The sequence below is a fragment of the Lepidothrix coronata genome, unplaced genomic scaffold, assembly GCF_001604755.1.
Source record: "Lepidothrix coronata isolate B3197 unplaced genomic scaffold, Lepidothrix_coronata-1.0 Scaffold24, whole genome shotgun sequence".
In the NCBI taxonomy this organism is placed as follows: domain Eukaryota; kingdom Metazoa; phylum Chordata; class Aves; order Passeriformes; family Pipridae; genus Lepidothrix; species Lepidothrix coronata.
In genome coordinates, this window is record NW_016690204.1 from 6,895,850 (window position 1) to 6,920,634 (window position 24,785).

Here is a 24,785-nt window from a genome sequence, read left to right on the forward strand (position 1 = left end):
TTTTAATCTTCTTATGGATGTATTTAATACTGAAATTTGCATCCGCAGAATTCACTTAGGAAATTTGTCACAGCTCAGCCCTAGAATATAAGTTAACAATTCATAGTTCATACTTAAAATGCACAGTAAACAAACCTGAAAGTACACAGAACAGTTTTTACTGAACATGAACATAAAAAATATTTTCTCCTTTCATGAAGGAGATACTTTTGATCTGTTGTTCCCATTAGAATCGTATAAATACATGTACAAATCACAGATAAGGGTTTGTAAATAGCAAATGTAAATACATAACCATGGAATGACACTGGACCAACCCTTTTGGCAACGGCAGTTTGTTACCCAGTATCAAAGTTCAGTGCAGAACATATAATTTAACAATGAACACATTCACAAACTGTCAAAAGAAGAATAACTTTTCCCTCTTTTATGCTACACAGAATGCTGAAAGTTTTATCTTCTAGATGACAATGAACAATTTGAGACGTTAAAATGCAAGTGCAATTGGACACAGAAAGAAGTCAATATTGAAAGAATTGCCCACACTTTTAAAAAACCTTGCTTAGAAAACTGTTGCATTTTACAAGAGGAACTATGGCCTGGTATATTTAAAAGAACAGTGCCAATGGTATCCCCAGATTTTTCACTTGCCAGTGAATGATGTGAAAGAACTATCAAAACTGATTAAAAAAATAAAGCATCTTCAAAGTATAAGTAAGGCACACTGAGAATTCAGAATCGCTGTCCAGTCCAGCCCAAAGGAATGCACTTTGCAAAACCCAGCAAGACAGAGCTGTACTGACTTTGGAATGGCAAAGAATATAACTTGCAGTAAAGTAAGCAAGTCGAATGTAAAGCATAGCATAGAACTGTATCTTACTCTGACAAAGGCTTATAATGGTAATTCTAAAATTTAGGATTGAGTCCAAGTATATTCTCCTAAAAAAACTCCTGGGCAAAGGCTATGATATAGCTCATCACTGTCAATCAAAAACTGGCTGTTTCCAGAGAGCAAGACATTAAAAATGGCAAAAGCAAGGTGATGTTTCATGCAGCAAGTCACACACACTAATCAAAACATGGCACATTTTTAGCTTTAACAAGACATCATAACTTCCATATGAAAACACCTTTATCAATTAGTTCCTTTGGAATTGGTGAAAAAATTTAGTTAATTCAGTGGTAATTCAGTAATTCATTACAGAATTGGTTAAAGTGCTTTAAAACGAATAAATATAATTCACATATCTCTGTTAGAAATACTTATTCCTTTTGAAACTTGCCTTCAGTAATAATTAACTCACATTTTCAAGCTGATGGAACAGCATTAGCAAGAAAGAGCTGGTTATCTGAGAGGGGGCATTTATCAAAATATTTCATGTATTTGCCGAAGTCCTGTGCCAGAAGAGTTTATCTGTGCTCCACGTTGAACTATGGCATTAGTCACCTTTTGCTTTTCCCTTTGGCCAGTGCCTCTCCGTAGGTGAGGTGAATGAAGTCGAAGAGTTGCGTGGCATTGGCAGCATTCCCCAAAATCCTGGAGAGCTCGTCCTTGGACAGCGTCACCAGCTCTGCGATGCTCCTCACGTGGTTCATCAGGGCCCGGCAGTTCTTGGCATTAACACCTGGCATCTTTAAGAGGAAGTCCTGGGGCCCGGGGTTGTACTTGTCCGACTCGGGCAGGATTTCGGAGTCGGCGGTCACGGCCATCGCCGTCTCTGCGTCGGGCTGGGGGTGGTTCTGTTTCAGCTCCTCGAACAGCTCCGCGGTGGCGTGGGGAGAGGGACACCACAGGATCCGCAGCTTCGGGAAGTGCAGCGTAAGGAGGGTCAGTTTAGAAGTAACATCAGTACTGGAAATTTCCTGCTGTAGAGAGCCTCGTGGGATCAGGGAGAAGGGTTTGTTAGGATCAAACTCAATCAGGAGGACTGGCCGCTTGTAGTACCGGCACATGGAAATGCACTGGGAATACAGCCTCCCATTGTTTAGGGAACCAATCAGATCGCTGATGCTTTTCCGCTCCACACAGATATCAGGAGTCAAAATATAATCTCCAACTTCCAGAGTAACGGGCTCAATGTCAATCCCACGGCGATGAATCAGCGATGGGAGCTCACTGCGGAATTCCCGCATATCCACGATTATAGTTTGCTGAACATCCTTCTGCTCCTGTCCCCCTAAAGAGCAAAATAAACACAGTTATCCCCATACTTGGGACCTGCAGCTGCAGAGCTTTCATGTGTGCTGCCAGAGCTTCTGTAATGGATGGACTTCACATCCCAAGTTATACCTCGAATTCAGCATATAATAAATCCAGACTTCATTTAATTTTCTGTTGCCCAATTATGTACTGTAGTTTATGGAGTGCACTCTGCAGTTTCACAGAACTCCCATGCTACCTGCTGTAAGCTTTGTGCATGTGACAATGAAATACGTTCAACTGTAGATGAAAGTTATTTAAATAAATCTTTAAAAAGTTGCCTGCAAAACAAGACAATGAAGCTGATCCTTTTTATTTCCAGCTGTTTCTCACAGAAATATGGCATTTTATTGTAGGACTTATGTGTTGGCCTCTATAGGTCTGCAAAAAGGCACATGAAGAGACTGCAGCACCAAGGCCACAAAAGACATAAAAGCAAAGATTAGAGAGCACATGGTAAAGGAGAGCAGGATTACAGACATGACAGCAATGAAAAATGGGTAGAGCTGTGAAGATAAAGGCACAGTATAGATGTCAGAGGAAAGCAACAAAAATGTGGTTAGAACTGCAAAAAAAGAAAAAGGATGTTTTACTACAAAGAAGGTGATCAAAAACACAATGTGCAGTCGTTTAACCAGGCAATCTGTTCTGCCAAGATGAAAAGATGTCCCCAACATTTACTACCTCAAGGACAACTTGACTTCCTTTGACTATCTGCAGACTTCAGTTTCTATGTTTTAATTTCTCTCCCTACAAACAGCATTAGAAAGTCTTATAACCAACAAGCAATCCAGAAACTATGCAAATTGTATCTGTCTCAATGGTAAAACCCTTCTTTAGTCTGTATTGTCAGAGAAAACCACAATTCACCGTCACTGGGAAATACTGTTTCTTTACCATGCAGACTGCAGAGCCAGTGTAGGTGTCTGTGACCCTGGTGCTGGGTCCCTGGTGGCACTTCCAGGGCAGCAGTGATGGGCCTTTCCAGAAGGTCAGAGCTCAGCCTGAGCTCAGGCCCCGCTCACCTGCTTTGCGTGTGTCGGCAGCCACACCGGGGGGTTTGGCATCTCGGATCAGGTCCAAGTTTGTTTCATCTCTTCCTTCTCTCTCTTCAGGAACAACCATGCTGGCCTTCTCTCTAAGGAACCACAAACAAACACACACTAAAAACTGCAAATATATGAGAAAAATACACCCAAATAGTTTAACACCCTTCATCCAGATGTAAAATATATACAGTCTAATCCTAACTGCAGACCCGATCAGAACTGCACTTTACCAGGTTTTCCACATTGTTGGGCTAGATGCTGTATTTCTATTTCAATTATCAGCACTTTTTAGCAGCTGATTATTTTTTTATTTCTAGAACTTCTCAGAGCATAATAAACAAAGGCACTAATAACTAGTAATAGCACTATAACCTGATGAGAAGATACTGTCAGTAAAAATACTGTCTTATACAGTCCAAGGAAATAATTATTTTGTTTCCCCAACTGACTTAGGTTATAAAGGCCTTAGGAATTATCTTACAAGAAATGCTACTTGCAGACAAAAAGACAATTACAAAAATGAAATTCACAGAGACAATGAGGGGAAAATCCAAGTGGTGCTGTTCAGCCTTAGAAGTTTAATATGAAATCCCGCTAAAATTAATAAATAAAATGGGGGTTGACTTTTTGTTGATTCTCAGTGGAAAAGGTCTCTCAACACCTGAAAAACAATTGAATTAAAAGTTTATTTAAAGCCTTCACACAGTTAAGAACTTCACTCTATTTGAAGTGTAAGCATGTAAGGGAATGACATGGAACACTAATATAAAGGTGGTTAAACTAATTGTGTTACCGAATGAGTTTTTCAAAGGCCTCCTTCTCTTTCCTCAGAGCTGTGAGATAACGCTGCTCTTCTGTGGAGCCCCCATATATGAGGAAATAAACTCTGTAGGTATGAAAGAGAAAAGAAAATCCTTACAGAACTTCATATTAACTTAAAAACACCCACAACCAATATTTAAGATTAGTAGCCTGACAAGTCAGTCTATAGTATATTAAAGTTTTCTATATTTTTAATTAGTTTGTGAAATTTATTCATAAAAGTGAGTTTGGCAATTTACAGGTGTATCAAATACCTATACACAGTGTGGTGACCTTTCTGTCAGCTAGAACAAAGTATAACTGCAAATACTTCTCATTTTCTTTATTGTGTTTTCCTATACTTGTTTTTCTGTTACAGTTTCTGAATTACTGGTCTTCAGCATTGCCAACATCAGGAAATGTGAACATGAATTAAACCCAAAATGAATCTTATTGTGTAAAAATCATACCCACAGAAATGGTTTAAAATGAAACTACACCACCACAAAATGATCTACTGCCCCTAACATCATAGAAGCAGAAGTTGAAGAAGATGGAATGAACTTTGGGTTTTTTAACAGGTATGTTTCTGCCCTAAGAGACTAAACACCCTCTGGAAAGTAAAAATTATCTTTTGGTTACTCCAGACATTTTGCTTTTGTTTAAAATTAGGAAGAGGGCTAAACAGGAATTAAAGGGTAGCTGAAGAAAATGAACAGCTGCACGTTCTGCCTTGACTGCTGACAGTGCACTTTTTAGTTTTTAAGACTAGAACTACCAAGTGAACTTGCCTCAGAGGCTTCCCAGGCCTGCTGGCCTTGTACATCTCCAGCTGGCGGACAAAGGTGAGCTCTGCATCGTATAACACCACATATCTGGGCTCCACCTCGTGCAGGACGCGGGTCAGGGCGTAGGGATCCCCACAGCTCTGCAGCGGGTGGATGATGGTCAGCGGGTCCTTGAAAATCCCATAGTAACAATCCGAGGGCAGGTTCACATCAAAATCTTCAGGAATGGCCTCTTCACCGCTGCTTTCTTGGCTACTGCTTAATTCTTTGTTCTCTTCCACCTCTAACTGCTCTCTCTTTTCCTCCTCGGTTTTCCCCATCATTTGGATTATAGTCCGGTCTTGTTGCTTCTTGTGTTTCTTTTGTTTTGAAGAAGCTGCAAGTTTGCCTTTTTTGGCTTGAGGCCCTGGGTCTGGTTTGGCATTTCCTTTGGACTTGATGGCTTTTCTGTCTGTGATCCATACTTCTCCAGCTTTCTCATCCTTTCCGAAGGTTTTGTTATACAGCCTCGTTAAAAAAGCTTCTGCCCCAGCAATAATAAACTCCCTGAGCTGTGCACAGGCTCGGTCATCGCTGGCACAAATGAGCACTTGCCCTGCAGTCAAGAAACAATATCATGTTTACACCCTGTAATGCTGTGCTTCTTTTCCACCTACAAGGCATCTCCTGAGCAAATTGGTTTTACTGATCCTGGAAGTAATGCCTGCCAAAGACTTGTGTATTTGGTTGTCACAGTTGCTCTGGACTTTGAGAGAAATATAAAGTGCATGGGCATTTTGTACCAAACAAGATTAGAGGAGATTAATGGAAGTTCAGCATTCCTTATTCTCACAACGTCTAAATTTGTGAGGTTTTCCTTCTGGCCATCTGAAACATAGTGTGTATTGAAACATACTCACAACTACTTCTTTTTAATATGTGGAATAAGAGAGAACTTAATTTAGACCAGTCTAATTTTCAGCCTTTGTCAGCTGTGATAGAAAGTCAAAAAATACATATTTCACACAGTATTATTGACATTTGTGGTCTTGAATAACAATTCTCCACAAGCTGACTCAGATAAACTCCTACAACACTAGGTGAGAGAGCCAGTTCTTATGCAGTCAGAACACTGTGGGTGGGAGAAAAGAGCACTTTTTTACCCTTACTATTTCCTAAAATAAAACTTGCTGAAATTTAAGGGGCTGAACAGCCCTAAAATAGGAAAGGCAGCAAAGCAGTTAGACTCTCTACCCTGCATTCTAATCTCTACCCCATTTATATGCATCTCCTGGAGAGGCAAATTTTCAGGTGCAGGAGAAGAATGTGTGAGTTAGAAAGGGCACTTCTTTTGAAGTTGAACTTGAGAAATGAGTGAATGGTACCTTGATTATTATAAATTTCCACATCAATTTTATTGGGCTTGGAACTAAAGTATCAGTCTAATATTGAAATGTAAGTTAAAAAAAATTCTCAGAATAATAAAAATTCTCTTTCCTAAACTGTATTGCATAGTAACCAACACAAATTATTAAATTTAAACTATCTCTTTGATAAAACTGCAGTAAAGAGTTAGGTTCCCTCTCTCCAAAGACAAGCAGAAGTGCAAACCAGCTGTACCATGAAAACTTTCATCATTTAGTATTCTCTCACCTGGACCACCAAGGTTGTCACTGTTCTTCAATCTCTTTCAGTACTTCTCTCAAAGCTTCCCATTTTGGGTTACTTTCAAGAACCAATTCCCTTTTCAGTTCTGAAACAAAGTAAGATTGAACATAGCAGCTCTTACAGCCAAAATCTCCCTCAGACTTTAAATTAGTGGTTAGATGTCAATAGCGTGATGGCTGTTGGCAAATATGATATTCAACAGCCTACATATGCAATGTGTTATGTTACTGGGTTGGAGAACACTCTTAACTTTAAAAATGGGGATAAGTGCTCTAGTGAAGCAAAAAGTTGCAATATTCACTTATTCTTCAATTCTGAAACTCCTGGGTATATTTTTTTAAAAAAAGCTACCCCAGCCTCCTACCCGTTCAAGTAAAATCATAAAGATCAAGCTAAACACCAGTGCAACACAAGAATTCCATAAAAGCTCTCCCAGTGATCAGCTGAGCAAGCTTAGGAGAACCCCTTATTTCTTCATGACTCTTGTATGTTGTTTATTCCATGCTTTTTGAACTAAGATTATGTCTCAGCTTATCCCAGCTAACAGATGGAGATCCTGAGCTGGGTTACGTTCACGTAGGGAACCAGAGCCCCAGTAATAACATGCAAAGCACTTGAAATCGTGACACTCCCAAACTTAAAATTCGGAATGATCAGTACCATTTTCCTTCTTCACATCACGTTTTTCAGAGCCTTTGCCTTTCTGACTCAGCTTCTCCTCTGCGACGCGATAAACTCGAGCCCGAGCGTTCACAAACATCGAGGTGCTGGCGTCAAGGAACAGCCAACCTGAGGGGAGAGGAGAGGGAAGCAGCACTAGTTGGACATCTGCAATGGGGATGTGTTTCAACCCTGTGCAGCACGAGCCCCAAACCTCTCATCTGGAATACCTGTGCTACCTGCTTGCTGTGCAATCACCAGCTTAATAAGAGACAAATGTGATGCAAATCTGCCCCTGTTAAGTAACAGCAGTTAGGTGGGAAGATGAAAGCATTATCTGTCAATAAAAACCTACGTCCTTATGGCTGGTTATGTAAAGCCTAATTAGGTACCTTCAAATGTTTGGGAATGCTAATTAAAAACATCAACATTTCACTGTTTCATGCATTGACTTGTATGGATCTTGAGTGTTTACCTGAATTCTCACCAAAAGCTTTTTCACTTGCTTTCAGTGACTCCAGAAGATTAAGGAAGGTGACACAATCATACTGAGTGAGATACAGCAGCAAAGTACGGAGTATCTTCAAATCCTGGACCAAAGATTTTGTCTTAGCTCCAAGCTGATGCCAGAGAGGATCTAAATAGTGACGTATTGTCTAGAAATATAAATTGGAAAGTTCAGGATGTCAAATATATAGTACAGTAACCATGCTAAAAATGCACTTTTTTTTTTCCTTTATAGGGGATGCCATTAGTTTCCTGAAGTTATTAAATTAAAGACCTGATGGTAAGGTATTTTTTTTATATAAGTTATCATTTTTTAGCAAAGTTAACATAATATAGATGCCTTTATGTAAAATATTTCAGCAATTAGCAGATGTGTATCAATTAATGCTTTCAGTACACTTTTTCCTTTCCATCTAATAATAAAACACTGGTACAATACTCCCTCCCACCCTTAATTTACTGGCACTGGCCTGTAAAGCAGAAACCATTCTAATGGCATTTAATTTCCAAAATAAGGTTGGTACCATGCAAATGTGCAACCTGTAAAGCTTAAGGAAAAAACCTCCAGATATTTAAAGTACAGAAGGCCTTACATCAGGATTAAATAGTAGTTAAGAAATAACTGTGTTTCACTATGACGGTTGAAGTTTATGATTTCACCTCACAGAAAGCACATGTATGCCAAACATTGCACATCTGCACAAACAGCAGTGAACACACAACTACTGACATATATAATGATTAAAGATACAGCAGATGCATGCATGTGCATGTTGTCTACTATATACTTGTGCTTCTCCTACTAGAGGAAATGGAAACACAAATAGGAAAGAAAACCTTGAATCAGGATGTTCTTGCTGTAAGACTTGGGAAATGAAGGAAGAACAATAACACCTATACACCAAAAACCCTACTGGCAACTGTCACATCACTATTACATCACCTGGTACCACTAATAAACATGTCATGGGAGAACACACAGCTGCTGAAGGTTATTTATTTTACAAATAAAATTTCTGTTTGCATGGCAGTTTAAAGATCTACATCCTGTTAGTTAGACACTGCAAAACAATCAGAATGGTTACCTTGTCAAAAGGTTTTCCAATAGCATTTTCTAAAGAGAGATCTTCTACTTCAAGAACTGGATTATAACGTTTGAGTTCTCTCAGACAGGCATTCAAAATGTCCAGGATTGAGGTCTGGATAGCAAGCATAGCAGGGGTCATTGCCACATGTATTTCCACCACTTCAGGTTTATGCTTCTCTAAAAATGAGTTCACTGCTATATGAAATCTAAGAGGAAAACAGCTTATTAAGATTTACATGGAAAGTTTTCTTGACCCACAATTACTCAAAAGTTTGTATAAACTACAATTACAATTGTTTTAAATGTGAACAAGTAAGTTAATTCCAAAGTAAATCAGATTCTACTGATGTGAAGACTGCAATCTTATGAACAGCCTCAGAAAACCATCTGTTCCACAATGATGACTGGAGGCATTCTAGACATGTGAGCCTATAGGGCTGGTGAATGAGCCATGGAAAATGACTGCACTAGATTCTCCATCACCAATACACAAACAAATACTAAAGTAAACCCAAAAAATCTCATAAGGGGGAAACAGAACAGGCTCATGAATTCTTTGAAATCAGACACTGCACCAGCAGGTTCTGTGACATTCCCAGCTTGCAAGGATGAGCAGCAGGTCCTTGTTGGAACCCTCCCCTGCAGCCCCTCAGCTGCACAGGCACAGACATGTCACTGCCTTTCCCTAACAGGGAGGCTCAGAGAGCCCAGTGCCTGCCAACCTCTGGAACTCCCTGGGCATCTCCCTTCCCACACACTGCACCCCCAGGCCTTGCCATGGCTCAGAAGCCAAGGAAGAAAACGTAGCAAGATTTATCCAACCTTTCTTGCCCTAGTTATGTCCACTTCTACTTCCCTGGGATACTGGAAGAAAGACTGTTAAAAAAAGAGTTTACAAGGCAGAGTGACAGTTCATTAAGATGGAGTGAAACACATTCTAGCCTGGAACAAATGGGCAGAGCTCCTGCCCAAGGCAAGAGCACTGAACGGGTCAGCAGATAAAGGGTCCAGTTCCACTTGTGGCTCTGCTTCTGAATGACTTAACACGTGCCACAAACCTGGCAATTTGCTTTTAATCAGTCATCAGGAAATATTCTTCATACACAACATACATGTAAAAGAAGATTAAAAAAATCTGACGTAGAAAGATCCATGGAGTTTCACCACAGCTGGAAACAAATACTTCCCTGAATGGAGAACTGAGAGACTGTGTTCTTGTTACTTCATGGCTTAAATACTGTTTAGTAAGGGAAGCTTTTCTTGAGCTATTAGGAGTGTCACCTTCTGCTGTGATTTCTGTTGGCTTAAAGGCCAGCTCTGCCATAAGGTTCAGCCCCTTACAGAGTTAATTTGAGTCTATTTTCAAAAATACATGCAGAAAATTAGCATCTTCAAGACCACTTCAGTCAAAACCTGACTGAAATTTGTTTGGGGACATAAGAGGGAACACCCCTAAGCAGTGTGACTGCATACACCTCATTTTCTGAGGAACCCATCTAACATCCTTCACCTTCTTTTAAGTTTAACTCTCCAGTGGAGTAAAGAAGTGCCTCACCTTGGCCACAGATAAAGCTTACTGACAAAAAGGTTTTTCATCACTCTTTCCACGTGGCAAAAGCCAGTGTTAAATGCAACAGCATTATCTGTAAAAGCTTTAATGAAGCCTTGCTTGTTCTTCTGGCGATACAGTCGCAGGATAAATGCTTCCTGGCAGGACTCGATGATTCTGTGTGCTTTGTACACCAAAATGCCTGGCAAAATAAAACATTTTCAAGTTACAAGAAGTTAAGAAAGGTCCAACTTTGTATAGAATTTTCCTCATAACTGTCTTATTCTTCTAATATTCTTTGGATTATAGGAATTTAAATCTTCTAAAATGAGTGTTGAACAAACTTTCTGGGGTTCGAAAAAGTGACTCCTCAGTTTCAGTACCACAGAACTGCCAAATAACAGAACTGGGTTAATGATGCATCTTTAATAAAAAAAAAATTAAAAAAATCTTGTGCTTGAGTGGCAGGACTTATTAGCTTAGAAAATTCTTTACTCCTGAGGCATAACTTGAACTTGAGCCTTTGAAAAGGAGGAAAAGCAAATGCACGACAGAACACACTGTTACAACACAGCAAGTTTGACACTTTCAAGTCTGTGATATTTGCATTCTTTTGTTAGAGAAATTCTGGAATTAGTCTGGTCAAGTATGTTTCATTGGTAACAGTTCAAGTGTTTACACATTCAAAGAACATCTGAAAACATTTGTTTTGCTTTTCTCCTCCTTCTGATAAGTCATATTCACTCTTAAGGACAGCAAATACCATCAACTGTATGAGTCCACCCCCAGTTTTATTCAGGGCTATGGGGGTATTAGGAATAAAAGATTTATCAAGCACATTTTAGTAAAGAGAAATGAAACAACAATTTAATTTAATTAGGTGTTCGAGACAAATACTTCTGGGATTCACAGTTCACTCAGCCAAGACCTGTTAAACTCAGGCTTATTTTTTCCTCCCACTTAATCATGTTAAATAGCACACTGCATTCTTCCCTCTCCCCTGCTGAAGTGAGGCCTATGTGGTAACTCTTATCTGTTCACAGCTTGCAGTGGAATCATAAATGCCTTTCTGAAAAGGAAGCAAAGGACATCAAACATCACAGGTTTTACCTCGTACCTACATAAGCTCATAAATTTACAGCGCATTTAATTCTGCAACAAGTTTCTTCAACTCAGCACCTAGACATTGATTTTAATATGCCTTTGCTTGGTAAATGAGAAAGCATCTAGAAAAAAAAGGCTTCCATATAACTGCTAGCCATTCATGATTAAGTCATGGAATAATCCACTACAAGGTATTTTTCTATCTAGACATTGTTAGATCTGTCCCAAGAAGCAAATTTTTCAGCACATAATAATGATCACACACATTTCTGAACAACTTCCAGTTTGTCAAGATGTGACTCAGAATGGACATGAGAGGGGACAACCAATTTGTGACGGGCCAGTAAGACTGTGTGTTTATCATAATACCTTCCAACTTTCACTCAATATATGTCTGCTTATGGAGTGAGTTTGTACCTGCTCTGTAAGCCCTTTATTACCACTTTTTATTAAACCCACTTGCATCAGTCTTACTGTGCTGCCAAGTACATCATTTTTACCTGGCTAAAACTACCAGGAATAATTGTTCTTTACTGCAGTGATAATTTCTTATCTCCATTTAGCTGGACTTTATGAGTTCATCAGATGTTAATTCACACGTGATTCTACACTGATTTTATAAACAACATTTATAAAACCTAAAAACACTTTTTCTGTGTTACCTCCTCAAGAAACACTATTACAAGTTTTTGTTGGTTTGGCTGTACAGTCTCACACACAGGTAAGGTACATGGAACCAGGTGTTGGGGAAGCTGGAAATGAAGCAGCTGGTCTATCACAGCTGCTCTGGCACTGACCTCTGGTGGCAATGCAAAACCTGTAAAAATAGCTCTGTAAAAATAATGTGCATGTTTTCAAATGGTTTGATTAAATAAGACAAACAAGTCTGGAGCAAAGAAAACCATTAAAAATATGAAAGAACTACATATTTGCTCTTTTTATCTCAGTCTTGGGGGGAAGGAAAGGAAAAGTTCTTCGATAGTGGTTAGTAGAACTCTTCATATAGAATTAAGTTTTATGTATGTTCAAACAGAACACTTTTACCCTCATTTCATTAAACTCTTACCAGTAATGAGGTTGGCAGGAATTCTGTCAGTAAGGAAATCCACCACCAGGATCCGACTTGTTGCAAAGATGACTCCTCCTTGTGTGTAAAATTCGTACCGAGTATTATTTGCAATTTCATTGGTAACACGCCGAGGAAGGTGAACAGCTCCATCTGACCTCAGCTGGTCAATAAAATACTCCTAAACCGAATACAATAAAAACAAAGACATAATCGTGGTAACTAATGAAATAAACACATTTATTGGATGCAATAAACACCTTTATTATGCATACCCTGCCAATTTTGAGGAGCAATCCAAAACAAATTAAAACATGATAGTATAACATACTAAAGGAAGTCATAATTATCATGATTTTTTTCTTCTTTGATATACTTTGTTCAGTTTCAAACTCATCTGGGTGATTTAAAATCTACGTATTGTCAGTAGTAGCTAGAAAATACGTAAGTAAATATGAGCAACTGACACTCAAAAGAGCTCACACTTTCCTGTATTTCCATTTTCAGAGAACATGTAATTTTAATACTGCCTTAAGAACAGCGAATTGGGAAGAGTTCATCTTCTGGTGCCCTCACCTGCTATCAGACAACTACAGCAGGTAGGACCTATATATGAAGTTTAATCTTACAAACTAGAGCTGTGATATTTATTCCCCTATGGCCACTTATAAAAAGTCCCCAGGACCTCACCTCCCTGATGGTGGGAAATCTCCCTGGTTCCAGGGAAAAAAGAGCAGCTATTTTTTGTACAAGCAGGGACAAACCTTCAGCAAGTTCATCCCTTTCTGCTCAGTGGTTACTTACAATTATGTACATACGCTTGTTTTAGCTCAGTATTGTTTTTGGGGCTTTACTGTGCTACAGGAGTAGGAATTCAGCTGATGGATCCCAAGTGTGTCTGGTCTGACAGCTTCCTCTAGGACACGGGGTCCTGGGGGACAACCAGCTGTCCCTGAGCCAGCAGTGCCCTCATGGCCAAGAAGGCCAACAGAGTCCTGGGGTACATTAGGAAGAGCATTGCCACCAGGTCGAGGGTTAGGAAGAGCATTGCCAGCAGGTCGAGGGAGGTGATCCTGCCCCTCTACTCAGCCCTGGTGAGGCCCATCTGGAGTGTTGTGTCCAGTTCTGGGATCCTTAGGACAAGAGAGACATGGAGCTCCTGGAGTGGGTCCAGTGCAGGTTGACAAAGAGGATGGGGGGACTCTCCTCTGAGGACAGGCTGAGGAGCTGGCCCTGAGAAGAGACAGCTGAGAGGGGACCTCCTCAATGTCTGTCAGATCTGCAGGGAGAGGGCAGAGGATGGACCGGGCTCTGCTCGGGGGTGCCCAGCAATGGGACGAGAGGGAATGGGCAGGAACTGATGCTCAGGAAGTTCCACCTGAACATGAGGAAGAACTTCTTCCCTGTGCAGTGACCGAGCACTGGAACAGATTGCCCAGAAAGGGTGTGCAGTCTCCTCACTGGGGATACTCCAGAACGGTCTGGACACAGTCCTGTGCCGTGTGCTCTGGGATGACCCTGCTGGAGCAGGAGCAGGAGGTGGGACCAGATGATCCACTGTGGTCCCTTCCAGCCTGACCCACTCAGTGATTCTGTGACAGCGCCCGGCCCGGCCCCGGATCCCGCACACCCACCCCCGGCCCGCCCCCGGCCCCAGGAGCCGCTCGCACCCGAGGCCATGCGGGGCCGCGCCCGCCGGGCCCGAGCGGGGCAGCGCCGGGCGTTGACAGCCCCCTCACCTCCTCGGCGGGGCCGGTGTTGAGTACGAGCACGAGGCTGGCGGGCTCGCAGTAGAGGCGCAGGAAGCGCAGCAGCAGGCGGTCGATGCCGAGCCCGCGGGCGCACACAACGAGCCCGTCCCGGTGGAACAGGTCCAGGAAGATCTGGCTCTCGTGCTCCAGCAGCGCCGCCATCGCCGCGCGCGCCCGCGCACGCGCCCCCGGCCCACCCCTGCCGCGCCGGCGGCGCCCCCTGGCGGGCACGTGAGCGCGGTCCTCCAGCGGCGGCTGAGGGAGAGTGGGGACAGGAGAGAGAGCAGGGACAGGAGAGAGAGCTGGGACAGGAGGGACAGCAGGGACAGCAGGGACAGGAGAGAGAGCTGGGACAGGAGAGAGAGCTGGGACAGGAGAGACAGGAGAGAGAGCTGGGACAGGAGAGAGAGCTGGGACAAGAGGGACAGCAGGGACAGGAGAGAGAGCAGGGACAGGAGGGAGAGCAGGGACAGGAGAGAGAGCTGGGACAGGAGAGAGAGCTGGGACAGGACAGAGAGCTGGGACAGGAGAGAGAGCTGGGACAGGAGGGACAGCAGGGACAGGAGAGACAGCTGGGACAGGAGGGACAGGAAGGACTGGAGGATCCAGAGCCCCCAGCGTGGAAAGCGATGGGGGACAGGACCCACCTGCTCCCCACAGGAGCTGCGCCCCCGATCCTCCTCGTGTGGGCCGTGTGAGCGCCGAGTGTCAGTGTGAGGTAGCCGATCTTCGCCTTTTTTATTATGTGTTTATCATGGCCCGAGGGAATGGCCCGAAGCTGTGTCAGGGGAGGTTTAAGTTGGATCTTAGGAAAGGTTCATCGCCCCAGAAGGTGGTCGGGCACTGAACAGGCTCCTCAGGGCAGTGGTCACGGCACCAAGGCTGACAGAGCTCAAGGAGTGTTTGGACAACGCTCTCAGGGACATGGTGAGATTTGGGGTTGTCCTGTGCAGGGCTAAGAGATGGGATTTGATGATCCTTGTGGGTCCCGTCTGCCTCAGGATATTCTGTGACTCTGTTACTTCTTACCTGGCACCTGTAAGCTAATTTCTTAAGCAGCAAAACAACACTTGACTGAACTTATCCTGCATTCCTCACACAATCCATCAGATCCTCACTGTTTCCTTGGTCCCCAAGGGGTTCGTTTGTTTTGTTTGTGCCCATAGGGGTGAGAGACTCCTTGGACCAGCTTCCAGAGGCAGCTGGAGGTGAAGGACACTGCTCAGAGTTCCCCTGCAGTTCAGCTGAGCATCACAGAATCATAAAGTCACAGAAGGGTTTGGGTTGGAAGGGACCTATTCACTGGGTGTTGATTCCAGTTACTTCTCTCAATATTCAATTGGTAAAATGCGATTATTGGGGCATTGAGTCAACTGTCAAATACATTCAAATAAATAGTTTCAGTTCTTTGTTTCACACTGTCACGTGCTGGCAGCCACAGAAGGTTTTCTTTTGGGTTTTGGTGTTTCTCTAAGTAAGGGTGTACAGCTGCCAGCATGTTCTTTTGCTGCAGACTTGTTCCAGCTGACACCGTTAATGAAGATGCACTTTGCGATGCCTTCTTTGTGAATTTGCCACATGATCAGAATTATGCTACAGAATATTTTAAATTAACATAGGAAAAATTCAAATTATTTACTATCTATCTATCTATCTATCTATCTATGTATTTTAAAAGGCAGTACAGAGCCTCAGGGCAAAGTAGAAAACAAGTTTTTAGAAATCAGAAAAAAAATAAGAAAATACGGGGACTATTCTTAATTTTTCTCATACATGTGTCATATTTCTGAATTTTATGCTGATACCTGCAAACTGGATCACATTGCTGACTGTTGTACCAAATACCATGCTTTGGTACTCATTTTTAGCTGGCTGCTAGTAAGCTCTGTGATGTTTGCTTTTAAAACTTATTTTAGACCACAAAATGTCAGAAAAGCAGTGTTTTTATTTGAACAACATTTCATTTTTATGGATTTTACCGACCAAAACAAAGCCTTACACAATAACACGATGATTACCATTAACATTTCTTACTATTTTTGAATCCTGTATGGAAATCTGTAGCCTAGTAAGGTTACTTCTTTGAGGAATTCCAGTACTTCCAGTACTCCATTCCAGTACTCCAGTACTCCAGTACTCTATATAATTTAGGAATCAGCCGTTTCCTTGAGCTCCTGTTTCCCACATGAATTAGAAAGAATATGTTTTCTAATGGTCCAGCTAAAATATTTCAGGCATCTCTGTAGTATAATTTTATTTTTCACTATATATAGATTTTTATATATTTTCACTTTGGCTAAATATAGTATTAATATAAAGCTGTTGAGAAATGTACTTCTTGTGGGTACACAATTATTAACCAGCAGAGGGCTGTCATTTGTTAACTTAGAAGACCAGAATTTAGTCCTAAATCTTGCAATTCAATTTTGGGGAATTTTTCTTTCCAAAACATTAGAGTAGTATTTAAAAAGTATTCATGTACCCACAAGAAATAACTTGTGTAGGAAAAGGATAAATAAAATTTGTCTACAAATTAGCTATGTAATTTTTGAGTTGGGAATAATAAGCCAGGAGAATGATATTGAGGGGAGTGCATGAATACATTTCTGTATTCAACAATCAAGGTTTGCTTTTAATTTTAAGCAGATTAAAACTCGTGTTATATGTATGTGTAATGAACACCTGGAGTAACTTTAGGGGTTTCATTCCATATAGAATTACAACAAACACAAATTATAGGCCACTTTCAAGCTGATGGATGATATGAGATGGTCAGTGCAGCCCATTATCAACCTCAAGACATTTACTTGATCTTTTAAAAAGGCATTAACAGACCTATTTATTTCATCATATTCACAGCAGATGAAAGTCAGGTTAATTGGCTGGTAGTGCAGTAGAACAGATCCCTGGAGGGGGGATGATTATTTGCCTCACTCGTTATTGGGATCACCAATATTAATGATCTTTATGATACACTTTGGACAACTACTTTTTTTTTTTAATTTTAATTTTGACAAGCTATTAGCCCTTACTGTGAAAGAGAAAAATGCAAAAATCATGACTAAGTCATTAATCTGCCCATTTGTGTAATGACAACAGCCTTATCTGAAAGCTAGTGAAGTTCCTTTGTGTGATATTAATTAACTTTTGTTACTGATCATGTAAAGAGCTGAGGACTCCCTGTGAGAGGAAAACCAATATTTAGATAAGTTATGTAAAACATATTTTGTATTTAAGTAAAACTTCATATTTTCAGGTGTGAAAACGTGGTGAGATTTCCTACTCTGTGGATTTTTTTATTGGGTCTTTGATTTCATTTGTTATTTGAAATACTAGTATTTGTCTGTATATATAAATACACATAAGAAATTGAAAAAATGTGTTCCATAATCTGGGAATTTTTTATAATCCATTTTTTAGCCACATTTATTCATGTTCTTAGAGCATGTAGTTCTGAGGGGGGCACTTCCTGAAATAGATTTTTCTCCAGCAGTCTCCACACAGGACATTCTTTATATGTTCAAAAATATTACCCCTAGAAAAGAAAACCTAATTACTCTTCTTCAGTGAAGCTATTGCAAAAATTAAATATGACATGTTTTTGCTGGGTTAAAAATGGACTCCAATAAAAGACCTGATGTGGGCTCTGCTCTGATGGATAGGGGACATTAGGAAGGGAAAGGTAAGTTCTCATCCCATGCTGGCTCTGCACAGACCAGGAGACCCTGGAATTACTGACTCCTTCCCATTCCCTTCCCCCCGAGGTATAATTGCCATACAAGTGTGTTTGTTCAATGTGCTTTGTCTTAAGTAAATCAGAATTGAATTTAGCAGCTGTTAATTAGTTCCACAGTCTTTTTTTTTTTTTTTTTTAAATTCACAATTGCAAGGCTGGGTTTAAAACTTTAAAGATACATACATACAGTTTGTACTTCAGTACCCTGAACAACCTCAATTTTTATTCCCCCCTCTATTTGTGCATCTTATACAAATAATACACATGCTGTCTGGGTAGAACATCCCATTTTTATAGTTTCTAGAAGAAAAAGTTATGAAATGCAATGAGGTTTCTTTATTGTGGCAATATATAAAAATGACAGATAGATGAAGTGTTTTAATATGTTACTTAAATTCAACTCTGTCATACATTTCTAAGGGCCATGGCCATATTCACTCAGCTTTGCATGTAGAAGAAGGAATTTTACAGATTTCCTCCTTTGCTATGAACAAAAGAAGCAGCAGTTGGTGATGCAATGGGGAATATTTCAACCTGCAAACATTTGCACCATTGTGAGCAGTGTGGATTTGTTGTACAGTAGTGGCAATGCAGATCTGGTTTTGCAATTTTAGTTGAAGATTTGTGTTTCCTGACCATAAGTGAAAAACATATTGATGAAAAGCAGAATGTTCTAAGTGGTACCAGAAGTGTGTGGGGTTTTTTTTGCAATTTTTTTTTAAGTTTGGTAACTTTGGTGATATCCCAGGGGAGGATTTTAGAGAAGCAAAATCAATATCCTTGCTATATTGGTGCTAAATTTTTTATGTTTTATACACAAATCTTTTCTTCTTCTGAACTAATTTTTAGAACCAAACATTATTTTGGGTTGTGCACAATGAGTTTAATCATGTGTGTAACTTGCTGTCTGTTTTGGTCCCCTTTTCTCCAGAAAGCCCAGGGTGTGGTGGGGCAGGATGACAAACTGAGCTTTGTGACTGACAACAGCCATCAAGAAAAGGCTGTGATCACAGGGCAGGATTGGCTGTAGGGTTCATATACTGCCTGTTCACAGTCAGCAAAGAAATGCTGGTGGATTAATGCTAAAGCAAATGGCATTCTGTGAGAATAGTTATTGTTTGCCTCCTGGTTATAAGAAGAGTGATAGAGCAAAATTTGCATCCTGTGCTTTGCTTGACCAAATGTGGTTGTTTGCTCACATCTGACTGATTGTAACGTGGAAAACAGGTGTTTCCTAGAGTTTGTTTTTCATGGGAAGTTGGTTGGTCTCTATGGCTTAGAAGACCCTGAGTAAAAAAAAAAAAAAAGTAGGAAAGGCAAAGTTCACATGACCATAAACCAAAATCCTTGTCACAATTGTTCACAGGCAGGTGTGTGGAATTTTCAGTAACTTTTTAAAAAACATAAATTGATACTTACAAACAACTCCAATAATGACTTATTACTTTAAGATTTAATAAATCAAATGTTTGTAGAATTTTGCTTTATGCACTTGTAATGGGATGGGATGTACCTGAAAAAAAGAAAAATGAATGTTTAATGTTTGACAGGCAGTGTACCTCTGAAACAATATCTGAGTTGGTTTCTTTCTTGGAATTATGTACCCAGAGAGAATCAAGGCTAGTGCATCTGCAGTAATGACCTTGGACATAATTTGGACTAGTAGGTGTAGGCATATTGCATTTACTAATTTTATTCTGCAAACACATTGAAAATTGGTATGATGAAACTCAGAAATAGGTGTTGGGGTTGATTAGGAACAGTAGTGGGATAAGCTCTGGTGTATCAGTGGGCAACCTGCTGCAAAGAAATGACATGAAATGTTTAAAATACTCTGCACTACCCATTAAAACATGTTCATGTAGTACAAATACAGTAAAATAAATTGAGAACATTTCATATAAAAGAAATGAAAGCAAGGCATATAATATTCTAAAATCTAAAATAAAATAAATTAAAGCTAATTTCTGCCATCAGTGACCTCAGAATTCTTGACCCTGTTACCCTCTTTGACCCTATTATCAGTCTTTTTGAGCCTTGAAACCAAACAGCATTGCTAGAATGGAGTTACATGTTTTCAAGCTTCCCAAAATTTCTAATAGTAAAATTAAAATTACTTATAGGCTGAAGAAGCAGTTTCCTTTTCCTGTAACAACTGTAGTGATGCTGCCAGCCCTCAGTGCTACTTCAGCAGCAATTTGGGAAGCCCAGGCAGAAAACAAACCAAAGAGCTCTTCCCCATAAATATGCTCCAAAAAGAACCTGGAAGATGGGAGAACAGGAAGGCTATTCCTTCACAGTGGTTTAATTCCCCTCAATTTTGGACTTTGAAGTCTCAGGCAGTATTACACTCTGTTTTGCTGTCATTTTATTCTGATTTGCTTCTGATGCTCTGAAGCAAGACTCTATTAGTAGAGATGGTTTCCATAGCAATTACAACTCTCTGAATATGCATGGGACTGCTTCCTCATTGTTTCCAAGGGTTTTTATTTACCAGATGAATGGTGCAAGTTAACTTTATTAGGGAGCTGCAGGGGGTATTTGTTGATATACTGGGGGGAAGGGAGCAGCTATCTTAGCCATGGCTTTGCTGTGTTTGTCAAAGCCACAGTGAATAATCTGGCAATGTTAAAAACCACCATTATCATGGCCCCACTTTGGAGCTGAGTGGCACATGGAAGTGTGCCAGAGCCATTTCAGTTCCCAGGGCATTGTCCTCGTGCAGCCAAACCACACTTTGAGCTGGGAGTGGTTGGGATGTGTGGACATTTTTAATTTTGCTGGCTGTTCTTCAGAGTGGAGTCAAATGGAGTAAGTGGTGTCACAGCTTGTAAAATCCTTCGTGTTTGTGCACTACCAAAACAGGACCAAGTGCTATTTGTGGTCTCTGAACTCTACTGTGATATCAAAAGCAAGTAGTGACAAGTAGATTTGGTCCAGTTCCTGCTGCCTTTTGCCTGTGAATGATCTGTTCACAGGATTTGTGAGTTATGACACAATTCTCCATTATTTCTACTATCTCTGTATCATTTTCTGAATTATACTCTAGTGATATTGCCACAGCTAATAGTTCCACTCAGTAACTTTTACAAATCACAAAAGCACACTTACTTCGTAAGTTAAATTCATTCAGCGCTGGGAATTGCCCAGTAGTTCACTGGGAAGTTATGAAAGCAAGACCCCAAGAGCATGTGTCAGACATGGGAACTATTAGAGTTCTTTAGCAGAAACAAATGTCTGTCTTGACTCTTCTCATACTGTCCAATTTAATTCAGAGGGTGAGCTGTTGTGTTACTCGCTATTTCCTGGCAGATCTTCTACTGGGGAGTCTCTCTTAGTTCCCTTTGTTCTTATATTTTGTCTCTTCCCTGTCCCAGCCTCTGCTGACACTTGATCTGTGGTTTGTCCTCACCAAAGTAGGGCTATAATTTTCTTCTAGAGAGTTGCATCTTGTGTCTGATTATTTGCAGGTTGTTTTGTGACAAGTTCTTTTGTGCTCCCACAGCCCAAACCGAGCGAGCTGCGCAGATTTGTTGTGAGAGGAAGTGTCTGACTCTAGAGCTGCACAGATGGAACGGTGCTGCTTTCACAGGGGATGTGCTACTCAGATTTCAAAGGAACAGCATGGAAAACATCTTATCTGTAAGCTAAGATTCTCCTTGAAGTGTCTGTATTTGGTACACTAAAATGATGGCTGAGTGCATAAGGTGTTTGTTAAGAAATTACCTCAAGCTGTTCAACTCTTTTCCAAACTTCACTGTCATGGATATACTAAATTTTCCCTGGATTTTTTTAGAACGTTTTTTCTTATGAGAAATTTAACAACCATTATGGCCTTAGGTCTCTGTAGAATTTCTGCTGGAGTTTGCCAGCACTTTTCAAAGTAACCACTTGCTTTGCACAAGCACTTTAGACAAGAATTTAGAGTTGAATTCTGGATTCTGCCACGAGATGTGGATATGCTTCTGCTGTGGATCCTAAGGAATCAAAGTTAATTGCAGTAATTTACTGCTGAGCTGTGTGGTGCATATAATCAAAATATATAGACTGACAAGAAAATCTACAGTCAAGCATACTCATTTTAACAAATGAATGGTACAATTTCAGTACCATTAATAACTCATTATGGGTAAGTAGTTTTTCTTCTGCTGTGCCTTCTTTGTCATGCTCTGAATGTACCAAATCTGCCTTCCCATCTTTCTTGTGCTGTTACCAACCACTCTCTCCCCTCTGGAGACTTTGCACAGAACTTCTCACTCTTCTCCACCCTGTACAAGTATATATATACAATATATAAATATATATAAAATATACCTGAACACTGAATACATTTACCTGTGCAAAATACTGAGTGACCCACCATACACAAATTTAGAAAACTGAAGTTGTAACTCTAAGATACTTTTATAAATCTATAAAGTCCCTGTTGATCCAGCTTTGGGTTTTTTTGATTCCTTTAATAAACACAAAACTCCTTGGAAAGGATAGTTACAAAACTGCCATAGAGGTGCTCAACCATAATATAATTATATTTATTAATCCTTGCACACTCTTGCTTAGTAAATTAAATTAAATTCATCAGCTCAGTCTTTAGTATATGGAGCTTTAATTTTGTACCTTTATTTTAATTTTATTTAAATTAAACTCTTACTGCTTACTTTTGGATAAAATGGTGCAAATGTAATCATCATCATAGGAAAACAGTGAGGCAGGAGAAGAGTAATATATATATTAGAAAAAGATGTTGCTAAAATTCAAAGAGAATGCTGACACTTTGAATGTGGCAGTGTATATTGGGCAGCACTTCTGATTTTGAAATATTTTGAAGAGTTTTAGAAAATATATCTTGATCTAACTTTTTAGCCTTTGAAGCTTTACTACGTGACCTCATTTGCAAATATTCATAATCCTGCAAAAGAGATATATAATGAGGTTCTTAAAAACCCTTGAACATTGATTAAAGTACTTTAGAATCCAAAGAATCATACTCCATGCATAATAAAACAAGAGCCTTTATACTAAAACTGCTTACCTGCAAAGTCTTCTAGGCATTTTACTTTTTATTTCTCTCTGCCCTAAAGCTGAGGTTTGATTTCTCCTGCAGCCAAATCTCCCATTTAGATTACCAGGGAAATCAGGATTACACTTTTAATGCCTTATTCAAAATACACATGGATTGGAAAAGGAATGGATAAACAGACAACTGGGGAACAAGCAGATTCGGGTGCTTGTGCCATACTTTGGCCTCTTTTTAACTAGAATGACCTTCCTCATAGGTAGCACTTAATCATCTATTTTTTTGGTCTGAAATAGGAAATACTAAATTATTTCCAATGCCATGTTTTGATAACATTTCAATTTTAATGGTGTGCACCAAAGTAATGAAAATACATAGGTTAAGGATGAATAAATGTGTGTAATTATGCAGCTTCTAAGCACCATATGCAGCACAAAGTATCACTATAAAGTATTTAAGGAGCAGTTGTAATAGTCAGCAACTCTTTTGTTGCTTGGTTTGTCTTGTAATAATGCTTTAATACTTCCTCAATATTTATCCTAATTAACATAATTTTTAATCTCCTACTTTTGGGGAATGAAATAATGGCAGCCCTATTGGACAAATGACTTTGTGTTTCTGGCAGTGTCTCTTGGCACTTCCTTGAAAAGCCCAAGAGAACTTCCAGCTAAAAACCGCCCAAGGGTTTTTTTGATGAAGGAATATGTTTTCAATGGCTCTGTGGCTAATCTTGGGAGTAACTGAAGGTTACAAAGTCACACAAAGGGTCTTTAGATACCTGTGCAAAGTGGTTTGATAGGATCAGCCCAGTATCTCCTGCCTGGGTGTCCATATCACAGACAAACCTGTCCTGATTGGCACTAATTGCCAGCCTTCTTGGCAGGTTGTGCAGCACAGCCCAAAGGCTGCCTGGATACAGAGGAACTGGGGCATCCACCCACGGGCACAGGGAGCTGTTCCTTGTCAGGACTGGCAGCTCTTGGTGGGGTGGGGTGTGAACCTTGAAAGGCCTTTTCCTTTGGTTCTTTTTCTTCATCCTTTCTGTAGATTTTGGTTTTCAGTGTTTCAGAGAAATACTAATGCTTCTCAGGGAAACAAAAATCACTTCAAGACTTAATAAAAAGAAATCAAGTCAACACTGTTCCTGAAATTTCAAACAATAAAGAAGTGTTAGCAGAAGAGATGAGGTATTTTTTCTTGTCACTCATATCTAGAGAGTTGCTATTTTGACTTCTACCAGGAGGGAGAAATGCCATAATGTTTCTCAGTATGGAAGATGAATTCAGGGGAGTGAAGTGGTGATGAATCATCTCAATAGGGGCATGGAATATCCTTTGTAGGGAAACAATCAAGATGCTGTTCTGTTTTTTCCCCCTTAAGTCCCAGCATGTTAGTTAAAAACACAGGGTCTGGATTATTTTAAGGAGATTTTTCTCTACTGCATTCTTTTTGCCTATATGTGTTAATTCAGACAGTCTCTGACTGTTGTAGTCCAAACCAGTATTTTAATAAGCAGCTGGTTTTGGTTATTGTGTTGACATTCATCATGCAGATCTGGTAGAAGCTCCTACGAGCAATTCCTTACTTTCTCTCTTAGGACTTCTGGCTCTCACATTGAAAATTAATTTAAAACTAATTAAAAAGATGAAAATACTTAGGATCATTTATCCTTTTAATTAAATTAGAAGACTTGAGGGAATGTTTGCGGTCATTTTTGACCCCTCACACATTTCAGTCATAAATTAATGGGAAATAAGTTCCCAGAGTCACCTGTGAGCAGTCCCAGGAGTCACATGACTTGCTGCTTTTTCATAAAACTTCTT

The 24,785-nt window shown here is 40.1% G+C and overlaps 1 protein-coding gene and 1 long non-coding RNA gene across 2 annotated transcripts in view; one reads left to right on the forward strand and one right to left on the reverse strand.

The window, feature by feature from the left end:
- ERCC4 (ERCC excision repair 4, endonuclease catalytic subunit) lies at positions 1-14,377 on the reverse strand. The gene is given in 12 exon segments (XM_017808995.1): positions 1-2,177; positions 3,226-3,338; positions 4,043-4,135; positions 4,842-5,433; positions 6,471-6,499; positions 6,501-6,570; positions 7,146-7,274; positions 7,621-7,801; positions 8,738-8,945; positions 10,295-10,490; positions 12,459-12,639; positions 14,198-14,377. Coding segments are annotated over 12 exon segments (2,700 nt in total). The 5' UTR covers positions 14,372-14,377; the 3' UTR covers positions 1-1,443.
- The window catches only part of LOC108494428, a 24,642-nt gene continuing 7,528 nt past the window's right edge, over positions 7,672-24,785 (forward strand). The window contains exons 1-4 of the long non-coding RNA XR_001873841.1: positions 7,672-7,789; positions 7,888-7,932; positions 12,966-13,057; positions 21,451-21,587. This is a non-coding gene — a long non-coding RNA (uncharacterized LOC108494428). The remainder of the gene's footprint in view (positions 7,790-7,887; positions 7,933-12,965; positions 13,058-21,450; positions 21,588-24,785) is intronic.